The sequence below is a fragment of the Diachasma alloeum genome, unplaced genomic scaffold, assembly GCF_001412515.2.
Source record: "Diachasma alloeum isolate Michigan unplaced genomic scaffold, Dall2.0 Dall_scaffold_00195, whole genome shotgun sequence".
In the NCBI taxonomy this organism is placed as follows: domain Eukaryota; kingdom Metazoa; phylum Arthropoda; class Insecta; order Hymenoptera; family Braconidae; genus Diachasma; species Diachasma alloeum.
Genome location: NW_021680360.1, coordinates 933,325 through 953,070, shown reverse-complemented (window position 1 = coordinate 953,070; position 19,746 = coordinate 933,325). Strand labels below are relative to the sequence as shown.

The following is a 19,746-nucleotide window of genomic DNA, read 5'->3' as shown; positions in this document are numbered from 1 at the left end:
GCGCTGGCATCGACTTCCAGCCACTTTCAGCCCTTTTTTTCTAGGTTATGTTCATTTGCACGCATTTCTAACAGCGTGGGACTCCGATTCAACGAGAATTTCGGAGTTGGTGTTACACACGTGGTCTCAAGTCTCCAGAAGTTGTTTAAATAATTAATTAAGGTAATTTAACTATTGATTATGCTAAAATTTATTCGAATATGTCCCTTCTTATTCAGTTATGGATTAAAGTTAGTGGATAAATGAATAAGTTATTGATTTTTCGACTCCGAGAATTTCACATAATTTTTATTTAATTTTTGGGTTTCTATTTCCTCGATTTATATTATTTCACGAAGATTCCTGGATTGCAATTGCTTTGATCGATTTTTTTGTGTCGAGTCGTGGGAGGTTATTTAAATAATCAAGTTGTTATCATAAAATCTATTCAAATATTAGGGGAGGGTGGGGTAAAATGGACACTTTTGACTTTTTTTGAAATGTTCATGTCGTGTTGAATTGTTCATTAAATGGAATCATTTTATTTTTTAATAGAAAGAATAATGATTCCTCTTTGTGATGAGCTTAGACTGAGCTCAATTGATAAATCTGTTTCTGAGCTACGAATATTTTAAAAAAAGTCAAAAGTGTCTATTTTACCCCATCCTCCCCTATCCATCATTGATAAGTTCTCACATTAATTCTAACCTTGACGACATTAAAAAATTAATCCAGCCAATCCTCTCTACAATTATTTTTTCAAACAATAGTTGCTTGTTTCCCGCATGTACTAGAGCATCCTGTACATTTGAAGTACCCAGAAACGTAATGATGATGATAATTTTAAACCCTGATGACAATTTGTGTATTAAGCATAAAATTTTTATAATTTTTTTTCATATTATTTAAGATCGTTTCTGCATTTTATCTTCTCTCTAATCTCTAAAAATTCATTTTCACATAAGACTCGGTGTTATTTTGCCACTTCTGAAATAAGATAATGATTTATTTCCCTCTGTATAGTTTTACACGTTTTACAGACTTCTGAATTAATTATTATCAATAATACTAGATTACTAATTGGACATGAACCCAACCAGAATGTTTTTATTCATATCAACTTCCGTTTAGAATTTCCAAACCGCTTTTCCAATTCTACCTCAATCTATTGTAATTCTAAAAAATCCTTATTACAGACAAAATGGCCAAGAAAGGAAACAAGAGGTCTCTGGAGGCCTCCGTGGCGCCAGCGAAGGTCGAAGTCTCCCCTCAGGGTCCCCCAAAAAAATTAAAAATGAAAAAAGAGCCAAACACCAACGGTGCTGCCGCGAACGGTACCAAACCTCAGCAAAACAAGAAAAAATCCGTTCCAGCCCAAGAAAATGCCCCGAAGAAGCCACAGGAGGCTCAACCCCCCAAGTCAGCCCCAAAAAATCCCAAAAAACAGAAGAAACAACTAGAGAAACCAGAACAAACCCCAGAGCAGAAGAAAGATCAGGCACTTCAGGTTCTCCAGAAAAAATTGGAGGCTAAAAAGAAGAAGAAGGAGATAAGAAGGGAGAAGAGGAAGGAGAATGGGCAATTTAAGCCCGAGAACATTAAATTGAGTGCTGATGAGATTAGAATCAGGATCGAGAACATGAAGAGCAAAGGGGAACTGACTAGAACAGCTCGCAGGAAGCTGGCAGCTTTTCAGAAGAAACTGCGGATCGAGGAGGGAACTTACACACCACCGTCTGAGCTTCCCAAGACTCCAACATTGTCTGCAGGTATGAAACGAAAGATCAGGAGGCATAAGAATGCGATCCAGAAGAGGGAGGCGGAGACTGCTGGAGGTAGTGAACAGGAGGTGACGAAGAAGTTGGAGGAAAAGGCTAAGAACGTTGCGAAGCTGGTGAAGGAGGAGCAGAGTAAGCAAGTTGCTAAGCCAGTTGTTAAGGTTGAAGGGAATAAGGTGGGGAAGGAGCAGAAGGGGAAGGGGAAAAAGGTCGTTGCTAAGGTTGAGGCGGAGAGCGATGAGGATGAGGATGATGATGAGGATGAGAATGAGGGGGAGGGGGAGAGTGATGAGGAAGACTCTGAGGAGGTTGACAGCACTCTGAATACTTCTCAGGAAGTGGAGAGTGATGAGGAAGACTCTGAAGAAGTTGATAGTACTTTGAATACTTCTCAAGAGGCTGAGAATGAGGATGATGACGATGAAGATGATGATGATGATGAGGAGGAGGAGGAGGAGGATGATGAGGAGGAGGAAGATGATGAGGAAGAGGAAGAAGAAGAAAAGAAAGTTGAAATTAAGAGTAAGCCTGCAGCACCCAAGACACAGAAAGCTAAAGAAACTGCGAAGCCTGAACAAGCCGCTAAAAATGCTGGACAACAGATGCAGAATTCAGACAAGAAGACGAGATATGTTCTCTTCGTTGGAAACCTGCCCTACGCGTAAGTTTAATTCTGCATTTATGTGTGTAATGATTGATTATTTGGGGAATATTCACTGATTATCTTGTGAATTTGTAGATGTGAAAGGAGGGCTTCTGATATTTTTATCTAAATCTACTAGTTTCAAATATATTTGCAAAATACGTGGGGGGATACTTGTGAACCTGTTATTTTTTTGGAGATCTATTTCAAAAATATTGTTGGAACTGGTGGGTTTAGAAAAAACGATCGAGAAGCTTTTCTTGGATATTCGAATGCATTAAAAAAATTTCAGACAGATGTCACAATTGAATTGGGTATTTCCTCATTTGTTATAAATAGATGAGAAAATTTTATAAAATTTCGAAAATGCAATTTCTTTTTGCATAAATTACGATTTTAAGAAAATTATTTCTAGAGTGAGAAATGTATTGTTTATCAACCATTAACGAGAATAGGTAATCTCCAAAGATTGTAATTTTCGAATGACTTCACGAATTTCATCAACAGCATGGACTTTCTTCTTCCCTTCCAATTTGTTAAATTTTTCCTGACGTTTGAGAATGGCAAATCAAATGAGACCTTGAAAGTTTGAATGATAAAATCATTGGAAACCCCCATAGAAAGCTTTGTTCTTGGCTGGAAATTTTTAAAGGGATTCCAATAAAAAAATCAAAGTACTTGGATATCCATAATTTTCAATAAACCACGTCTTCCGATTTATTTCTGCCCCAACTATTCACAAATAAATATTTCCACTCATAGTTTTTCCTCCACAAATCACCTCTAACTTGTTCCCCACCATTCTGACAATTTCTTCTCATTTCAGAGCGACACAAGACGATATTAAGAAGCACTTCCTCACGAAGGTATCGACCATCTCTAGTGTGCGAATTCCCACAGACTCCCAAACCAATAAACCCCGTGGTTTCGCCTACGTAGAATTCACAAACAGTGTAGATTACGAGAAAGGTCTGTCCCTCCACGAGTCCAACCTGCTGGGGCGTAGGATCAACGTGCAGTACAGTCAGCCAGGGTCAAAAAGCACTGGCAAGAGGCCGGAAGTGGTCGCCAAGAACCAGAAACTCCACGCGATGAGAAAGCACGGGCAGCTGGCTGGCAGCGTCAAGGATTCTCAAAAGAGAAACTTCAGGAGAAACCAAAACAAGAGCCGAGGATAATCAACAACTCCTTGCAGACAATTAATTGCAATTCCCATTGCGGGGAACACAACAGAACGAAATACATTCTTGATATATCTTCACAGTAGATAACTTACTGTACATCTCTGATTTTTTTAAGTAAATAGATTTGTCAATATGCGACGTTATGAAAATATAATGAGTGTCTTATCTGTTAAAAAAAACATTTACTTGTATTATTTTATTGTTTTTCAATAACCTCAATGAATGGAGTAGACTCTAGATTTATTTCATAAATTTTCTTTTGAACTCGCTTTTTTGCTTGAACCTGCCGAATGTACAATGTACAAATGTTCAATTACTAAAAACTATGAATTTTTATTCCTACTCTAGAGACGTGAAAAATTTATGAAATTCAAAATTCATTTATTCATGATCTATTGCGAATAAAGTAAAACGGATGCTTAACTTTATTGTTTGGAGTGTAACGAACATCTAAAAAAAAGTTGAAATCGTACACTGAGAGAAAAACGACAAAGTTCTCAAGTAAGTCTTACTTGTGCCAAAAAAATAGTTTTTTGAAAATTATCAAAAAAGGATTTTTTTTGTGCCAAACATGCAGAGAGTGCGCCGGAATGAAAAATTTTTGTCGCAAAAATAGATTTAGTAGTTCAAAAAAATTACATTCACTGTCCACGCAAGAAATGGCATTTCTAACACTACTCCTTTGTTATTCGATACGCCCATAGGTATTTTGCTCTCGAAAAATCTTTGTTTTATGCGAAACAAGGGATAGTAGTTTTTCGTTTCGGTGGTCTAATAATCACAGACAAGAAATGAACCCTTAAATGAAATTTTCCTCTGTATGAGATATTTTCATCCTGAAAAGGTACCGTCTGGTGTGAATTATCCGCCTCTTGAGCCAAATATTTCGTTGCTGTTGAAAGCAGAACAATCATTCATGTTTGAGACTTTCAAATTCGAACCAAACAAATTCTTTTTTGGCAATTTTCAACTAGCGATTTTGTTGGCCCAAACTAGACTTGTTTTACAACGTGTTTGTTCTTCTCTCAGTGTATGAAAATTACGGCGCAAGGAGCATTTTGAAGGTAAAAACGGAAAAAAATGAAGTTTTTCGTGATTATATAGAGCAAAATCAATCGGGTCTGTGATTTTCTCTAGTTATTCTCATATTCTCTCATCACAAACTGTTCAATGGGACCCAAAACCCAGTGAACTTTTAAATTTCACCGACGTATCCCCTTAAAAAACTGCGTAACGTTGAGAATTCGCATGTTTATTTTTATGACTTGAATACAGCAGCATCGACTGATGATTTGTTGTGTTGCTGTCAGCTGAAATAATTAGAAATTATGAGTAAAATTAGCGTAAAAACGAAGAGCGAGGATGACAGGCGTGTATTTCACTATGAAGATGATTTTTCGTATGAAGATTTCGGGGAGGAATCGATCCCGGACCACTTCGTCTTCCCAATGGAATTGAATAGTCACTTGAAGACTAAAATTCGTGTAAATTCCGTTACTCAAACTAATCGTCATGTCTGATTGATTTGAAATTGGTTTAACCGTGGGATATTTTTAAAAGACAGAGTCATCTCGCAGGATTTGACGTCAGAGAACGGCTCGCTGCGCCGAACTCTGCAGGAGACTGAGGAGAAATTGCTTGAAGAGAAAAAAATTAGTAAAGATAAAGCAAAAACTCCGGTAAATGATTCCTCGAAGAATGAGGAGGTGAGGATCCTCCAGGAGAAGCTTAATCAAGCAAACTCCAAGTACTACAAGTGTCAGAATTCCTGTTTGACACTTCGTCAGGAGTTGAACAAAGCTCAGAAGGTAAAAACAAATCGAGAAAAATTGATAGTTCTTGACAATCTCACAGATGAAAAAATAAACAAAAAATAGAAAAACTACAGCATGCGATGGAATATTCTATGGGCTTTCTAGGAGAACTCTATTAGAATTCTCCGAAAATCCAATTTGTTCCTAAATTTATGTTTTCGTTATTTCTTATAAAACTAGCGAATTTGCAAGAGAATCTATTGGATTTCTATTACGAATTCCATTATTTTTTGCGTATGTTTTTAAATGGAAATGTTCACTAGAAAATATTTAATGAAAAAAATCAAGAGATTTGGATTTTTCTATACAATTTATTGCATTGAAATATTTTCTATAGAAATTTTTCGAGTTGAAGTCTTCAAGGGGTTTGCTCGATTCTTTTAATGAAAAGAAAAAGACAAGTGAAAAAACTTTCAATAGAAAATTCAGAAGAAAAAGTCAACAGAATTAGATTTTTCTATATAACTTATTCTTTTCATATATTTTCTATAGAATTTGCTCGACTCAAATTTTCCAAGTTTTTTTTTCATTCTATTTTTCTTTTTTTCTCATCAAGAAAATCAAACGAAAAAAATTAGAAAATTTGAGCCGAGGAAATTCTATAAAAAATATCTCAATAGAATAAGTTATATAGAAAAATTGAATTCTATTGATTTTTTCTACTGAATATTTTCTATTGAACATTTCAATAGAATCGGCCAAAAACTAATAGAACAGTTCAATAGAAATTCAATAGAATTTTCTAACGAATTCGATGGGTTTTTCTATTAAATTTTTTCGTCCGTGAGCACTTGACACGTAAAAAGAATGAGTTTTATAATGATTTTTAGTTGATTCTTCTTGAGATTGTATAATTATTATAGTGACAATTATCATAATTAGTCATAAGTGAGATGATTTCATGTGCAAAAATCATCTTGCTCGGTTCTATACAATTACAATCTAGTAACGAAGCGATAAAATGGTTTAAGTCGACTTATTTCCCAGTGGAGTTTTTGAGGAATATTTCCGAATCTAAGGGAGATACACTACTGTATATAAGAATAATAATGATAATAATAATAATAAAATGTTATAGTTATAAAACTGAAAAATCAATTATTTGTAATAATAAGAATTCTTTTCAGGAAAATATGATAGTTTTTTTTTTTCGAAATTTTCGTAATTACATTTATTGTAGCTCTCAATCGCTCTACAAAAAATGTTTTAACAAAAATTTAGCTATCTCCCTTAGATTCCGAGATATTCATTGAAAACTGGTCAATAGTCAAAATTGACTTGTACCGTTTTACCACTTTGCTACTGAATTATATTGAGTCCTTTCCTGTACTGAATTGAATTATCAACTCAATTATGCGGAGTTCAGCTGCTCTGCAGTGAAGTCGGAGATAATGTCACGATAACTAGTCTCCTCAGTCATCCAGGAGGGTGGAAAGGACGGGCAGAGCACATTCAGCAGCTCCAGCAGAAGATTTCCGAGCTCCAGCACAAATTGAACGATTCGGAAAAATCTTCGAGGGGTTCCTCAAGTGATTTACTCTCTCCAATTTTATAAAATGAGCCTATTTGTTCATTCATTCTAAAATCGTTCATGTTGGATTCTATAAATTATTTCCAACGCTCAAAATTGCAGTTTCCCTCGAGCGAAGAAGTTCATACCGAACGAAAAGCATCGAGCGAGACAGAAAAACTCAAGTGGAACATTTAGGAAAGGAGTTGCGGCAGGCGGAAACGGCTCTCGAGGGTAACAGGAGGAAATTGGAAGCTGCGAGAGCAAGAGTAAAAGTCCTGGAGAATGAACTGTCCGATTCTAAACGAAATATCATCATCTTGAATGACAGGAAAATCCATGATGATCAATTAATCCAAGCGTTGAACGTAATGAATACCCTTATTTGTTCTTCCATTTGAATAAGTGTCATATTAAAGTGACACGCCTACCGTCAATTTCCCAGTTGAGAGTATCCAAGTACTTTAGCTATTTTTTCTCCAGTGAAATGTTTTTCTACTTTTGTAGTCGAATATCAGAGCTTTTATTTGAGCCCCATTTGACCCCAAGTTTTCGGACATTTTACAATGATTTTATTATTTAAACTTTGTAGGTCTGAATTTGAATCCGATAGTATGAAAAAATTCAATAGATTATTTTTCTCACTCGGATTTCAGCCAATCAGAGCGCAGTATTTGAGGCTGTCAAACAGTTTTATTTCGGAAATTTCTAAAAAATTTCCGACGGAAATTCACTAGTAGCTTTTCAAATGTTTCTCATCTTTCAACGCATTTCACGTTTAATATTCTGTGTGACAGATAAACAGAAAAGTGGATTGTAAATGTATGGCTGTGTAAAGGTATCCGGATGCTGTTCACTGCACTCTGCTTGGCCGAAATCCGAGTGGAAAAATAATCCCTCAAATACTACTCGTGCTTCACAATTAATCGGATAGTTTCCTCAAGCTTCCCTAGTCGCGAGACAACGAAGCTATCGGAAAATATCCGATAATTTTGAAGCACTAGAGGTATTACTATTGAAAATCTATCGAATTCGCTATAAAATTCTATTGGAATTCTATGGGGGTTTCTATAGGATTTCTATTGGAATTCTATTGAAAAAATCTATTCTTTTTTTGCTCTATTGGATATTCGATAAGACAAAATCAATAGATTTCGAATTTCTGTTTGAATTTTTCTCTTAAGATTTTTTCTATAAGAATGCTTGGGCATCAATTTTTCAAGTTTTTTCCACTCAGATTCTGTAATGCAAAACAAAACAAAATCCAGCGGAAAAAAATCTGAAAATTTGTGCCCAATAATTCTAATAGAAAAAATATAAGAGAAAAATTCAAACAGAAATTCAACTGTTTCTTATGAAATATCCAATAGAATCGGATTCTTTTGAATTTTTTCATGTGTGAGTGGAAGTTACTGGGACATTGACGGCATATGCAGGAAACTCTCTCCCGAAAGAATGCTCGCATACGAAAGAATTTCGTAGAGAAACCTACGGCATTGGTCAGATAATGTATATCAGATTTCAATTAGGCTTCTATCGAAAATTCCACTATTTTCTCACAGATTTGGATCTTTCCATATCACTCATTCTATTAAGATTATCTATAGAAATTCCTTGGTTTGCATTGTTTGAGTTATTTTTTGTTTGAAGTTCTTAATGAGAGAAGATAAAATATGTAATTAAAAAAAGTACCCCTGAATTTTCCAATTGAATCGGAAAATCGAGGACGAATGGAATTTTCAAATAGAATTTTTTGAGCCACGGAAATTCTGTAGAAAATACTTCTATAGAATCAGTTTAATGAAAAAACAAATTCTTTAAAATTCTCTATTCAATATTTTCTGTTGTGAAGAACGCGCAGAAGAACTGTGGAATTCTTTAATAAAATCGGCGAAAACCTATCAGAATTGCAATAGAAATCAATATTTTTTTTATTTATTCATCTCTTTGGTGTTACAAATGTTTTTCAGTTATATGAGATTAATAGAAATCAATATTTAAGGGGAGACTACTGAGTTTTAAAAGTCGTGAGTTGTTGGAGTGAGACTTTTCATACGTTGAAGATCGAGTATATAAATCTGAAAACGAATAATTAGTGCAAGAAATTTTTTTTTGTTGTTCGTTTGCCCGAAAACGCTTAAAATGCCAAAAACAATCCCGGGCCTCCAATTTTTGAGCTACGACTAATTTTTTTGTTTCAAAATTTTCGGAGAAATATGTGGAATAACAATTACGAGCTAGTTTTTTTTTTAATTCACCTCTTACGTGAGTAAATTTCCTTTTTTTGTACTTTTTACACAAATAGTGAATTTTTTTATATGAAGAAAAAACTAAATCAGCTGTGTAGGAGTCGAATTCCAAAAAACTGGCTCGTAATTGTTCTTCCACACATTTTTCCCAAAATTTTGAAAAAAAAAAATTTTTTGTAACTCAAAAATTGGAGGCCCTGGACTGTTTTTAGCATTTTAAGCGTTTTCGGGCAAACGAACAATAAAAAAAATTTTTTTTTGCACTAATTACTCGTTTTCAGATCTATATAATCGATCTTCAACGTACGAAAAGTCTCACTCAAATAACCCACGACTTTTAAAACTCACAGTAGTCTCATCTTAATAAAATTCTAGCAAATTCGCTCGGTTTCATTATGAAATTCTTTTGTGTGTGAAGTCACTAAACAAAGTTGTTCCTCATTTTGTCTTGATATTATTTATCCCCAATTGTAAGAAAATTAAATAATCAAGCGAGTCAAGCGAATAAAATCCCTCAAGAAATAATATAAACAAAACTAAATGAATGAATTAATATTCAATAATTATTTCCAATACTTCAAGGGTCAATTGAGAGCAGTTGAGGACAGATACAAAGAAAGAGATGGAGATTCAAAAAATAGGATTGGTAAATTAACCCAAGAATGTTCGAATCTGAAGAACGAGTTACATTCCTCGAGACTCCTGATTGAACAGCTGCGCAAGAAGCTCTCGGAGCGCGAAACCGAAATTAATACACTGAGGTGATCCCCTTCCCTCAGCTCCTCTCCTCCTCATTTTTTTCCAACTGTAATTATACTGAAATATTAAAACGGAATAGATCGGGTGCAGTGAGTGCGATCGACCTGAATCCTCGGGATTCACCCGAGAATTATCGCGATGCGTCTTCATTAGGCAGTGGCAGAGACCACCAGGATCCCAATGAATATGTCGTCTTGGGGCTAGCTGCCGAGGCGGAGAGGGAGAGGCTCATGGATGTGGTGGCTGCCTTGAACCGTCGACTGGATAAGGAGAGGGCGGATACTGATCATGTGTCCGTAAGATATCTGTCTTCTGCACAGCATAACAACAAAATCGTCCATTTTTCACCGAGAAAAAAAATTGATTTTCAGGAATATGTCACTGATTTACAGGAATCTATCACTAATTATTGATGATACTGGTCGCTGATTAGGATGGTCCCGATCACCAGTGATTTTTATCATTGAAATTTGATGATGAATTTACGAAAATTAAAGATGGGCTCCGAAAAATCAGTGACATTACTACGAATATGAGTGACGATGTCATTGGAAATTAGTGGTAATGAAATGATAATGAACTTGGTAAAAAAATCTGTGAAGTTTAGACTTTTTTAACACTCACTAAATTTCACAATTGCGATTCCCCAATGATTGGGGACGCGCTCTGCCGCAAATATTTTACCTGAAGAGTCCTGACTGAATTATTTTAGTTATGTTTCGTTTAGGGGTTTTCCAGGTTTTTCAAGGAGTTGCCCGAGTCGAATATTTCGGGCTGGTCCACCTTCTGGAAGACTTTCAAAACCTTTTCTGGCCTTCAACCGATTTTTTCAAAGACCTCCCGAAGCCAAAGTTGTTTTCTCACCCTGCGGACTACTTTTTCACTCAACGAAAACTTGGAAAAACCTAAAAAAATATCCAGTAATTCTTCTCTAGCCTACATCTTTTTAATAAATAATTAGCTGGAATGTTTGCATTAAAAAAATCAGAAAGTCATGAAGATTCGATTCGCAATAATGTTATTCATTAGAAATGATTTTTCATTCAGTCTAAACGAATTTTACCCAAATCCCTGGAAACCTAAACGACACATAACTAGAATAATTCAGCTGTCGTCTTCCGGACTTATCAGATCAAAATATTCGACACGGGTATGAATTCCGGGAAATCAGTGACATGAAGAAATGTCAAAAGACGATTTTCTTATATACAATTGAAATAATTTCCAAAGAAAAGTGTCTTTTCATATTCTCTCATGGAATCACTTACCATCAAGATGATGGGGCTGTCTACTCAAGTGATTACAATTATGAACTGTTCAGGAATTATTACGCCGAGAGAGGACTAAAGTCGTCAAGTTGGAGAATAGGCTCCAGAAAATTGAGGCTGAGACGGTGGCGAGACCTAGGGTGAACTCTGGATACAGATCGAGATCATCGAAGTCCTTGACTTCGTCGAAGAATGAATTGAGTGACGATCAATTCAGATACAAGTAAAATCACTTTACTATTCCATTTTCCATTACCGAAAAGAAGCGATTTGGAGAATTGAATAATAAGAAATTTTTTATAGATAACTTTCATACGTTAAGGGACACACAAAAACTTTTCGTTTTTGAAGGAATTTTTTTTTTAATCCTATTTAATAAATAAATATTTTAAACATGATCTACATGATTTTCCCTCAGGAATTCGATATTGCAGATAAGAATTGTTTCCGAACGCTCAAAATTAGAGATTTGAATATTTTGTAACCGAAAATGCAACTTTAAAAAAATCGAGGTGAACGTCTCCTGAAAAGAAAACACTTAATTTTCTCCGCAATCCCCTGATTTCACAGATATCGGGAAAACAATCTTTACGAAATGTTCAGAAGTGAGACTCTAAGAATATTAAAATGATCGGGTCTTTCCCAATAGATTCGTGGGGACCCAGGTGAAATTTGAAAGTCTGATGAAAATAATTATCGACTTTTGATACATCATGGGGTACCCAAAAAACGAAGAAGAATTTCGTACCCAACCCGTTCTACCCCGTAGGGGTATTTGGAGGATTATTAAAAAAATAATCCCACCTGTGGTAAAAAGTCACGATTCTGTTGGTTCAAGTGCACGGAGAGAAATATTCAGTAAAAATTACGGAACAATTCACGTAATCCGCAATGGGGAATTTTTTTCCGACAATTTTCATAGGAATGGAAGAGAGGAAATCTGAAACGTTCAGTGAATTCTCAGGTTCATCACCGAACAAAGTACGAAATTGTCACGTAATTTTTTCCGACGAAGTAAAGTCTTACAGAAACTTCCCGACTTATTATGCCTTCAAAATCAAAAATTCTTGAACGCTCAAATATTTTTATGAAGCTGGTGAGTTATCTCTACGTTCCGTTCCGTCAAATTTCTCAATCGTTGGGGAAAAATTACGGAACGACTTGTTGTCTCCACAGGGGTGAATCATCAGACGGGCGGTTAATTTTTACGGAACAAATCCTAGAATTACGTGGCGACTCGTACAATTCAGTAGTGAAGGTGTAAAGCGGTTTAAATCGACTTACCTCCCACCTGAGTTTTTCAAGAATATGTCCGAATCTAAGAGAGATAGCGAAATTTTTATAATGACATTTGTTGTAGCTCTCAATCGGGTCTACAAAAAAGGCGATAACAAAAATTTCGCTATCTTTCTTAGATTCCGAGCTATTCATTGAAAACTGGCCAATAGTCAAAGTTGACTTGTACCATTTTACCACTTCGCTACTGAATTTCAGTTCCGACTCACACTTTTTATTGAATTTTACTTCGCTCGCGGATTACGTTTCGAAACGTAATTTTTACGTTGTTTTCCGGTAATTTTTATTGAATTTTTCTCTCCGTGTGGGTCAAAATTCTAAGGGAAAAATTATCTGCATAAAATATTTTCATTCCCTTCCTTCTCCAGTTGCCTTCAGAAATACTCTGAATTAATAATTTCAGTTCATCTCTTTTGAATTCTACTCCCGCACTTCGAAATTATTCCCCTCCACGTCTTCTTTCCCTTAACAAAATAGATTAGAGCTTCTTGAAGAAGAGAACTTGGCGCTGAAAGCTCGTCTAGCAACCCTGCAGCAGGAAAAAACTGAGGATCTATCGACGTACAGACAACTCCTCGAGAACACCAAAAGGATCTTCCGCGAGTCTGTCAGGTAAACCCCAGGTCCACTAACTGCAGTCACACGTTCATATTTCCGTGTCAATCTAGATTTATCTCCATTGCATAGGGGGAAGATAAGCACAGCACATTCAACCTTAACTGTCTGAAGAGAAAAAAGGAAATATACAAAACAACTCGGAGAAGAAATCGAGAGAATTGATCTTTATCTCTACATTTTTTTCAAAAATTTCATAATCTACGAATGAAGTGTGAAGTTCTCAATGTACAACCTACTCCCAACGCCTCGGTGATTTTATTTTATATAACATGTTTACTCAACCGCGTTTGCACCCTTATCTCGCGGCTCCTGGGTTGTAAATTCATCTGAGATTCAGAAGATCAACAAAGTGACGATTAAAGAAAAAATTCTCTCTAAGATTTTTGGTTTATTTTTATAACGAACTAGGGAAATTCAATGACCGACTTAAGGTGTTTCGTGCTGAAAAGGTAAATAATGACATTCATCTGGAATTCATATAGAATGTTTATAATCACAATTGAATTATCTGGGAATTTTCCTGGCATTTTTTCACATTTCCTTTTCAAGTTATTAACAACTGAAGTCGCTGATTATGCATAGACTCTTATGGAGATTTTTCTGCTTAGCACGAAATTGCGGTACCATCTGAGCTAATAATATAGTTTCATGCTAAACAGAAAAACCTCCGTAAAAGCCCATGTATAAGCAGCGACTTTAATCGTTCATAACTTGAAAAGGAAATCCGAAAAAATTCTAGAAATATTCATAGACAATTCAATTCTGATTGTAAACATTATTCAATGACCCACTTGAGGTGTTTCGTGCGGAAAAGGTAAATGATGACATTCATCTGGAATTCATATAGAATGTTTATAATCACAATTGAATTATCTGGGAATTTTCCTGGAATTTTTTCACATTTCCTTTTCAAGTTATTAACAACTAAAGTCGCTGATTATGCATAGACTCTTATGGAGATTTTTCTGCTTAGCACGAAATTGCGGTACCATCTGAGCTAATAATATAGTTTCATGCTAAACAGAAAAACCTCCATAAAAGCGCATGTATAAGGAGCAACTTTGATCGTTCATAACTTGAAAAGGAAATCCGAAAAAATTCTAGAAATATTCATAGACAATTCAATTCTGATTGTAAACATTATTCAATGACCCACTTGAGGTGTTTCGTGCGGAAAAGGTAAATAATGACATTCATCTGGAATTCATATAGAATATTTATAATCACAATTGAATTATCTGGGAATTTTCCTGGAATTTTTTCAGATTTCCTTTTCGTGTTATTAACAACTAAAGTCGCTGATTATGCATAGACTCTTATGGAGATTTTTCTGCTTAGCACGAAATTGCGGTACCATCTGAACTGATAATATAGTTTCATGCTAAATAGAAAAACCTCCGTAAAAGCGCATGTATAAGCAGCGACTTTAATCGTTCATAACTTGAAAAGTAAATCTGAAAAAATTCTAGAAATATTCATAGACAATTCAATTCTGATTGTAAACATTCTATATGAATTCCAGATGAATGACATTATTTACCTTTTTCGCAGGAAACACCTTAATCAGCTAAAATTCATGGAAATTACGAACCGAACGAAGACTTCCGGCCTCGATACTTGTTTCGACATACCAAAATAATACAAAACCACAACAAAAGTCGAGAAAGTCCATCGATTCTCAATTCCCCACACCATTCGTCCAATTGTCTCTCCAATACAGAGTATTGTCGACAATGATAGTAGCAGTGGAATCAACCTGGGTGGGTTCCAGGTGTCAACCGCGCAAAAAAACCGAGGGTTAAATACGTGTGAACCATTATTGTAGGTGCAATACATTGGGCTTTGCCAGCAGTGTTGTCTCCACTGTGTGATAAGGAAACGTGCCCGTGACGTCACTTGGTCACAGGTATATGAAGCGATGCCGAACCCACGTCCACGTCACTTGTTAGTTAGTTTTCAAGAACGAATTTTACTTTTTTTTCGACTGTTCTTGCCCTATTTTTTCTTCAATTTTCGTATATTTGTGGGTTGCAGGAGGTGCGAGGCAACAAACATACAGGTTTGAGGTGAATTTTATTATCTAGAAATCAAGTAGGATTGAGAGACTGATAATTAATAAGTGCGGCGTAATTTCCCATAATTGAACTATTTCAACTTCTAAATAAATGAGGCAGAGTGAGGAAACATATAACATTCTCAACAGATAATAATTCAACATCGACAGAGCGAAAATTTATAAATTTTTCGCCATTTTCGAGGTATTCTCTTGAGTTTCAAAATGAGACCAGATTCATCCAAATCGAATTATTCGGCTGGAAAATATTAAAAAACTTGTACTTTCGTTCCAAAAATTCAATCATCTCAATTTTTGTCTAAAAAATATAAAAACATCAAATTGATGGAAGAAAATTGGAAGAGTGGGGCAACATGGGTTGTTTTGAGCGTTAATACCCCGAGATTGATAAAGTAGAATGACGAAATATTTTAATTACATTTTAAAAATATTTATAACTGCAAAATGAATCCAATTTGATCTGAATTTGTCTATGGAAACAAAATAATTTTGTAAATCGACATTTCTTCATGAAGCTTTCTCGTTATTTTTACAGTTACGTTGGGAGAAAGGAGATTTTTCAAGTCGTGATAATTTTTTTAGCTAAAAAACCCGAATTTTAAACTCATGATGACTAAAATAATAGTAAAGCATCGAAATTCAATGTACGTTTCATCTTTTCATGTGCAAATTCTAGAGTTACTGTTACGACAAACCCGGCACACTGCTCCGATCCTCTTCCTCCCGAAGAATTACGTAATGTTTACACGGGCCAAAGACACCTCGGGTGCTCAAGATGTCGCACAGAGCAATCCCAACGTATTTTTTTTTTATTTTCGGTTGTAAAGAAATTTTTAGTACAGATAGAGACGATTCGTTATTTTTCTTTCGAAGTTTATTGTGTGGGGTTTACCAGCACGAGGAAATATTTAATTACTTTATCTTCAGTATCTTGAAAATATGATATCTCGTGTCCCCTTTGGCAAACAGGTTACGGATTTTCGGTGGTGGTACCTGAGTCTCTTATCGAAATGCCTTATCATATCTAAAAAATGACTGAGGAACTGATAAGGATTTGTTCCCCCAACACCTGAGTATAATGTACAATTTTTTAGGAAATCGAGAGGGGAATAATTAACGTCTCGAACGAGCGAGAAATGTCGTAAAGATGATAAGAAAGTGGAGGATATTTTTGAGAGGGAAAAAGGAGAAATGGGAATTTTTTTTTCTGTACAAATATTGATATCTCTCAGTATCAATAAAGTGATATAATTCCGGTGGAATGAGACGAGTCATAAGCTGTTTCTCTGGAATACGACAGGTCTTATCATTCTGACACAGAATTTTATCGTCCTTAAACTCATGTCATTTGTCATTATCAGTTTTTTAATCCTTCGTTTCCTTCGAATTAGAATTTAATTTTTGTCTGCAGCTTATTCTGTTTACATCATTCATAGCAAAACAATATAACAAAATACAAAAAAAAGATTTTGCCAGACAACAGTGCGGACAGATGCCACCGTCACCCCCCCCCCCCCCCAANCCCCCCAACCCGCGATTTTAAAAAATTCCTCGGTCTGAATTTTCTAATTTTTTTTGCGGCGCGAGCCACAACGAATTATTTCGAAACTCATATAACGCGTCTCGATCGTTCCACATCGCTCATGTTCAAGACAAACATCAATCTATCCTTGTCCCTCACGATCCCTCTAGACAATTCCGTAATCAAAGGTATTTCAACCCTCAGGCTCCCACCAAATATCTCAGTTCGATTGTAAATGTAAACACATTTCACGTGGTCAATTCAAGCGACTTTATTTCTATACTGAGAAAAAGAATTACTTTTGCCAAGTGTATTTCTCGAGACCAGTCATTCCCAGATGGTCCATGGCCCTCTCCAAATATTAAAATTATGTGGAATTATAAAATGATTATGCTACATACGGCCTTGAATGAACACCCTTTATCATTCATTTTTTTTAAATTTGATATATTGTTACGTAAAATAATTTGGAACATAATCATTCCACGATTAAAAATATTTGGAGATGAACTTGGACCACTTGGGAATGATTGGTCTGGAGAAATACGTTCGCAACAAAATAAATTCAGTAGCGAAGTGGTAAAAGGAGATAAGTAAATTTTGACTATTGACCAGTTTTCAATCAATATCTCGGAATCTATGGGAGATAGCAGAATTTTTGTTATAACCTTTTTTGTGGAGCCGATTGAGTGCTACAATAAATGTAATTGCGAAAATTTCGCTATCTCCCTTAGATTCGGGAATATTCCTCAAAAACTCAACTGGGAGATAAGTCGACTTATCTCCGTTTACCACTTCACTGCTGAATTGTTCTCCCAAGAAAATGATTCCTTAGCAAAAGTATTTTTCAGTACTGACCTTCACTTTTCCCAGTCTGGGGATTGGTATTGACCCTTCCCCAAACTGGCAAAAGTGAAAGTCACTATGCAAACTTATCGTTCACGGCTAGTGTTATGGGGTTTTTTTACTCACGTGGTTGGCCAGTCCGCGCCTTCGGCTCGGCCGCCAACTGCACCCGAGTAATAAACCCCAGTGACACTCGACGCGAAATATTCTATTTTTTTTCTCAATTTACTAACCACAAGTTGTTATTACGCTACCCGCACTCAACCGCCACATTGTTTCTTCAATTTAATTAATGCGTGCAGAGAAAAAATGAAGTAAAATAAAACTTGGAGAACTTACAAATGACACCAATAGAATTGCACTATTCGAAGTTATTTTGTATAGCCTACACGGTATTCAACAATTTTTTGATAATTTAATTACTAATTTTTCATGTTGCTTATATATGAAAAACCCCACGTTATGCGAACCCAACGTTTGAGCTGACAGATGGATTTTGTCTAGTAGTGGGAGTCGGAGGGAAAAATTCTCTCCCGAATACCTCTCGAGCTTAAAAACACGCACGAAAATTTTTTAATAAAAAAACCTAACGAGTTCGCTAGAAAATTCTATTGCATTTGTATTATTGAATTTTCTATGAGTTTTTGGCCGATTATCTTACAGTGTTCAATAAAAAATATTGTCAATAGAATTCGATTTTTCTATACAACTTATTCTGTTGAGATATTTTTTATAGAATTTCCTCGACTCAATTTTTCCAAGTTGGTTTCCTTCTATTTTTCGCTTCTTTTCGTTAAGAAAATCAAACGAATTTAGAAAATTTGAGGCGAGGAAAGTCTATAGAAAATATCTCAATCGAATAAGTTGTACGGAAAAATCGAATTCTATTGACTTTTGCTATAAACTATTGTCTATTGAACATTTCAATAGAATCGGCCAAAAACTAATAGAAGGTTCAATATAAATCCAATAAGGCTGAAGGCCTTCGGGCGATGGCCAGTCAGAAGGAGTAAATCGCTCCGATAAAGCACAATAAATGAATAATAATAAATATCAAATCCAGTAGAATTGTCTAGCGAATTCGCCAGGTTTTTTAAAATTTTTACTATTAAATTGTTCCAAACGCAAATTTATCAGATATTTTCCTCAAGGTCCCCTGTACACAAATGAACCCGATGATTTTGAAGGTCCTGTGGAATTGCATACGAAAATTAATCAATTCAATGAGTTGAACAGAAGAATCAAATTTTACTATGAAATAATTTCTATGGAACAACTTCTATTGCAAAAAAAACAGAAAAACGACGGAATCGAGTAGAATGTTCATGAATGTTCTAGGTTTTTCCAGGAATTTTTTCCTTTGTGTGGAAATTATGGGCTTATATCGAGAATTAGTGAATTTATCAATTCTGACTTTGTTCATTAAAGCGACTCTAAAATTGCTAACAATGAACGAAAAATATAAGATTTCACTCATCATTCAGACTTGACTCGTTTCACAAGTCGTTGATTGTTCAATCTCCATAATGAGTAATGTTAGCGAGAATATCGATAAGTCATTTATGTACACTGTTAGAAATTTCTTGAAATTTCAGTCACAATGTCATCTGAATTAAAAATGTTGCGAGTTTTAATTGAATTTCAAATGAAAACGTTCACTAAATTTCTCATTCATCTTGAAAATTCAAGAAAATTGGGTTTTTCATCTTAAAGAATCATTGATTTTTCAATAAAAGCTTGAATTTCCAAACTCATCGTGAAAATTGAACATCACATACAATTCAATTTCCAATAGATTAAAAATTCAGAGAAGTTATTGCCTGAATTTTCAAAATTTTCATGGTTTTTCAGTACCGTATGGACCGGAAAATCGAGAATAACTTGAATATTCAAGAAATAAACTGATTCGTCAATGAAGAATTCTACAGAAATTTCATGTCAACTTTGTCGTTGTTAAAAATTCCAAGCTTTTTCACTTCAAATTCCAAGAGTAATTTTCTCACAGTATGCAGTGAAATATAAAAGCTGAAAAAATCACTCGTATTCCAAATAATTGCATAATTTCAAAATTTCCATATGGAGAACTGTCCCAGGAAACACTATTATACCAAAGAAAATGAGCTTTCCGAGAAAAAAACAAAGACCTCCGATTATTCGTTTACCGGAAAGGAATGCTACAAAAGACGTATTAATTTTTCAAAATGTA

General features: G+C 35.2%; 2 protein-coding genes across 2 annotated transcripts; both read left to right on the top strand.

Annotated features, from left to right (window-relative positions):
• The first annotated feature begins 48 nt into the window (after window positions 1–48).
• LOC107048660 (glutamic acid-rich protein) lies at window positions 49–3,765 on the top strand. Its single transcript, XM_015271962.1, has 3 exons — window positions 49–162; window positions 1,176–2,418; window positions 3,227–3,765. The coding sequence occupies exons 2-3, from the start codon at window positions 1,181–1,183 to the stop codon at window positions 3,576–3,578; spliced, it is 1,590 nt and encodes a 529-aa protein (XP_015127448.1). The 5' UTR covers window positions 49–162; window positions 1,176–1,180; the 3' UTR covers window positions 3,579–3,765.
• Window positions 3,766–4,912: 1,147 nt separating this feature from the next.
• Window positions 4,913–13,207, top strand: LOC107048559 (coiled-coil domain-containing protein 13-like). The gene is made up of 9 exons (XM_015271783.1): window positions 4,913–4,916; window positions 5,145–5,392; window positions 6,765–6,927; window positions 7,032–7,276; window positions 9,740–9,918; window positions 9,996–10,212; window positions 11,238–11,407; window positions 12,958–13,092; window positions 13,168–13,207. Exons 1-9 carry the CDS (start codon window positions 4,913–4,915, stop codon window positions 13,205–13,207), a joined length of 1,401 nt encoding a protein of 466 aa, XP_015127269.1.
• The last annotated feature ends 6,539 nt before the right edge of the window (window positions 13,208–19,746 follow it).

Excerpts from the sequence above, each read along its gene's own strand:
- LOC107048660 (XM_015271962.1), top strand. The coding sequence starts at position 1,181 with ATGGCCAAGAAAGGAAACAAGAGGTCTCTGGAGGCCTCCGTGGCGCCA. Across the intron at positions 2,419-3,226 it reads GTTGGAAACCTGCCCTACGC|AGCGACACAAGACGATATTA; the intron begins GTAAGTTTAATT and ends TTCTCATTTCAG.
- LOC107048559 (XM_015271783.1), top strand. Across the intron at positions 5,393-6,764 it reads AGTTGAACAAAGCTCAGAAG|CTGCTCTGCAGTGAAGTCGG; the intron begins GTAAAAACAAAT and ends TGCGGAGTTCAG. Across the intron at positions 9,919-9,995 it reads ACCGAAATTAATACACTGAG|ATCGGGTGCAGTGAGTGCGA; the intron begins GTGATCCCCTTC and ends AAAACGGAATAG.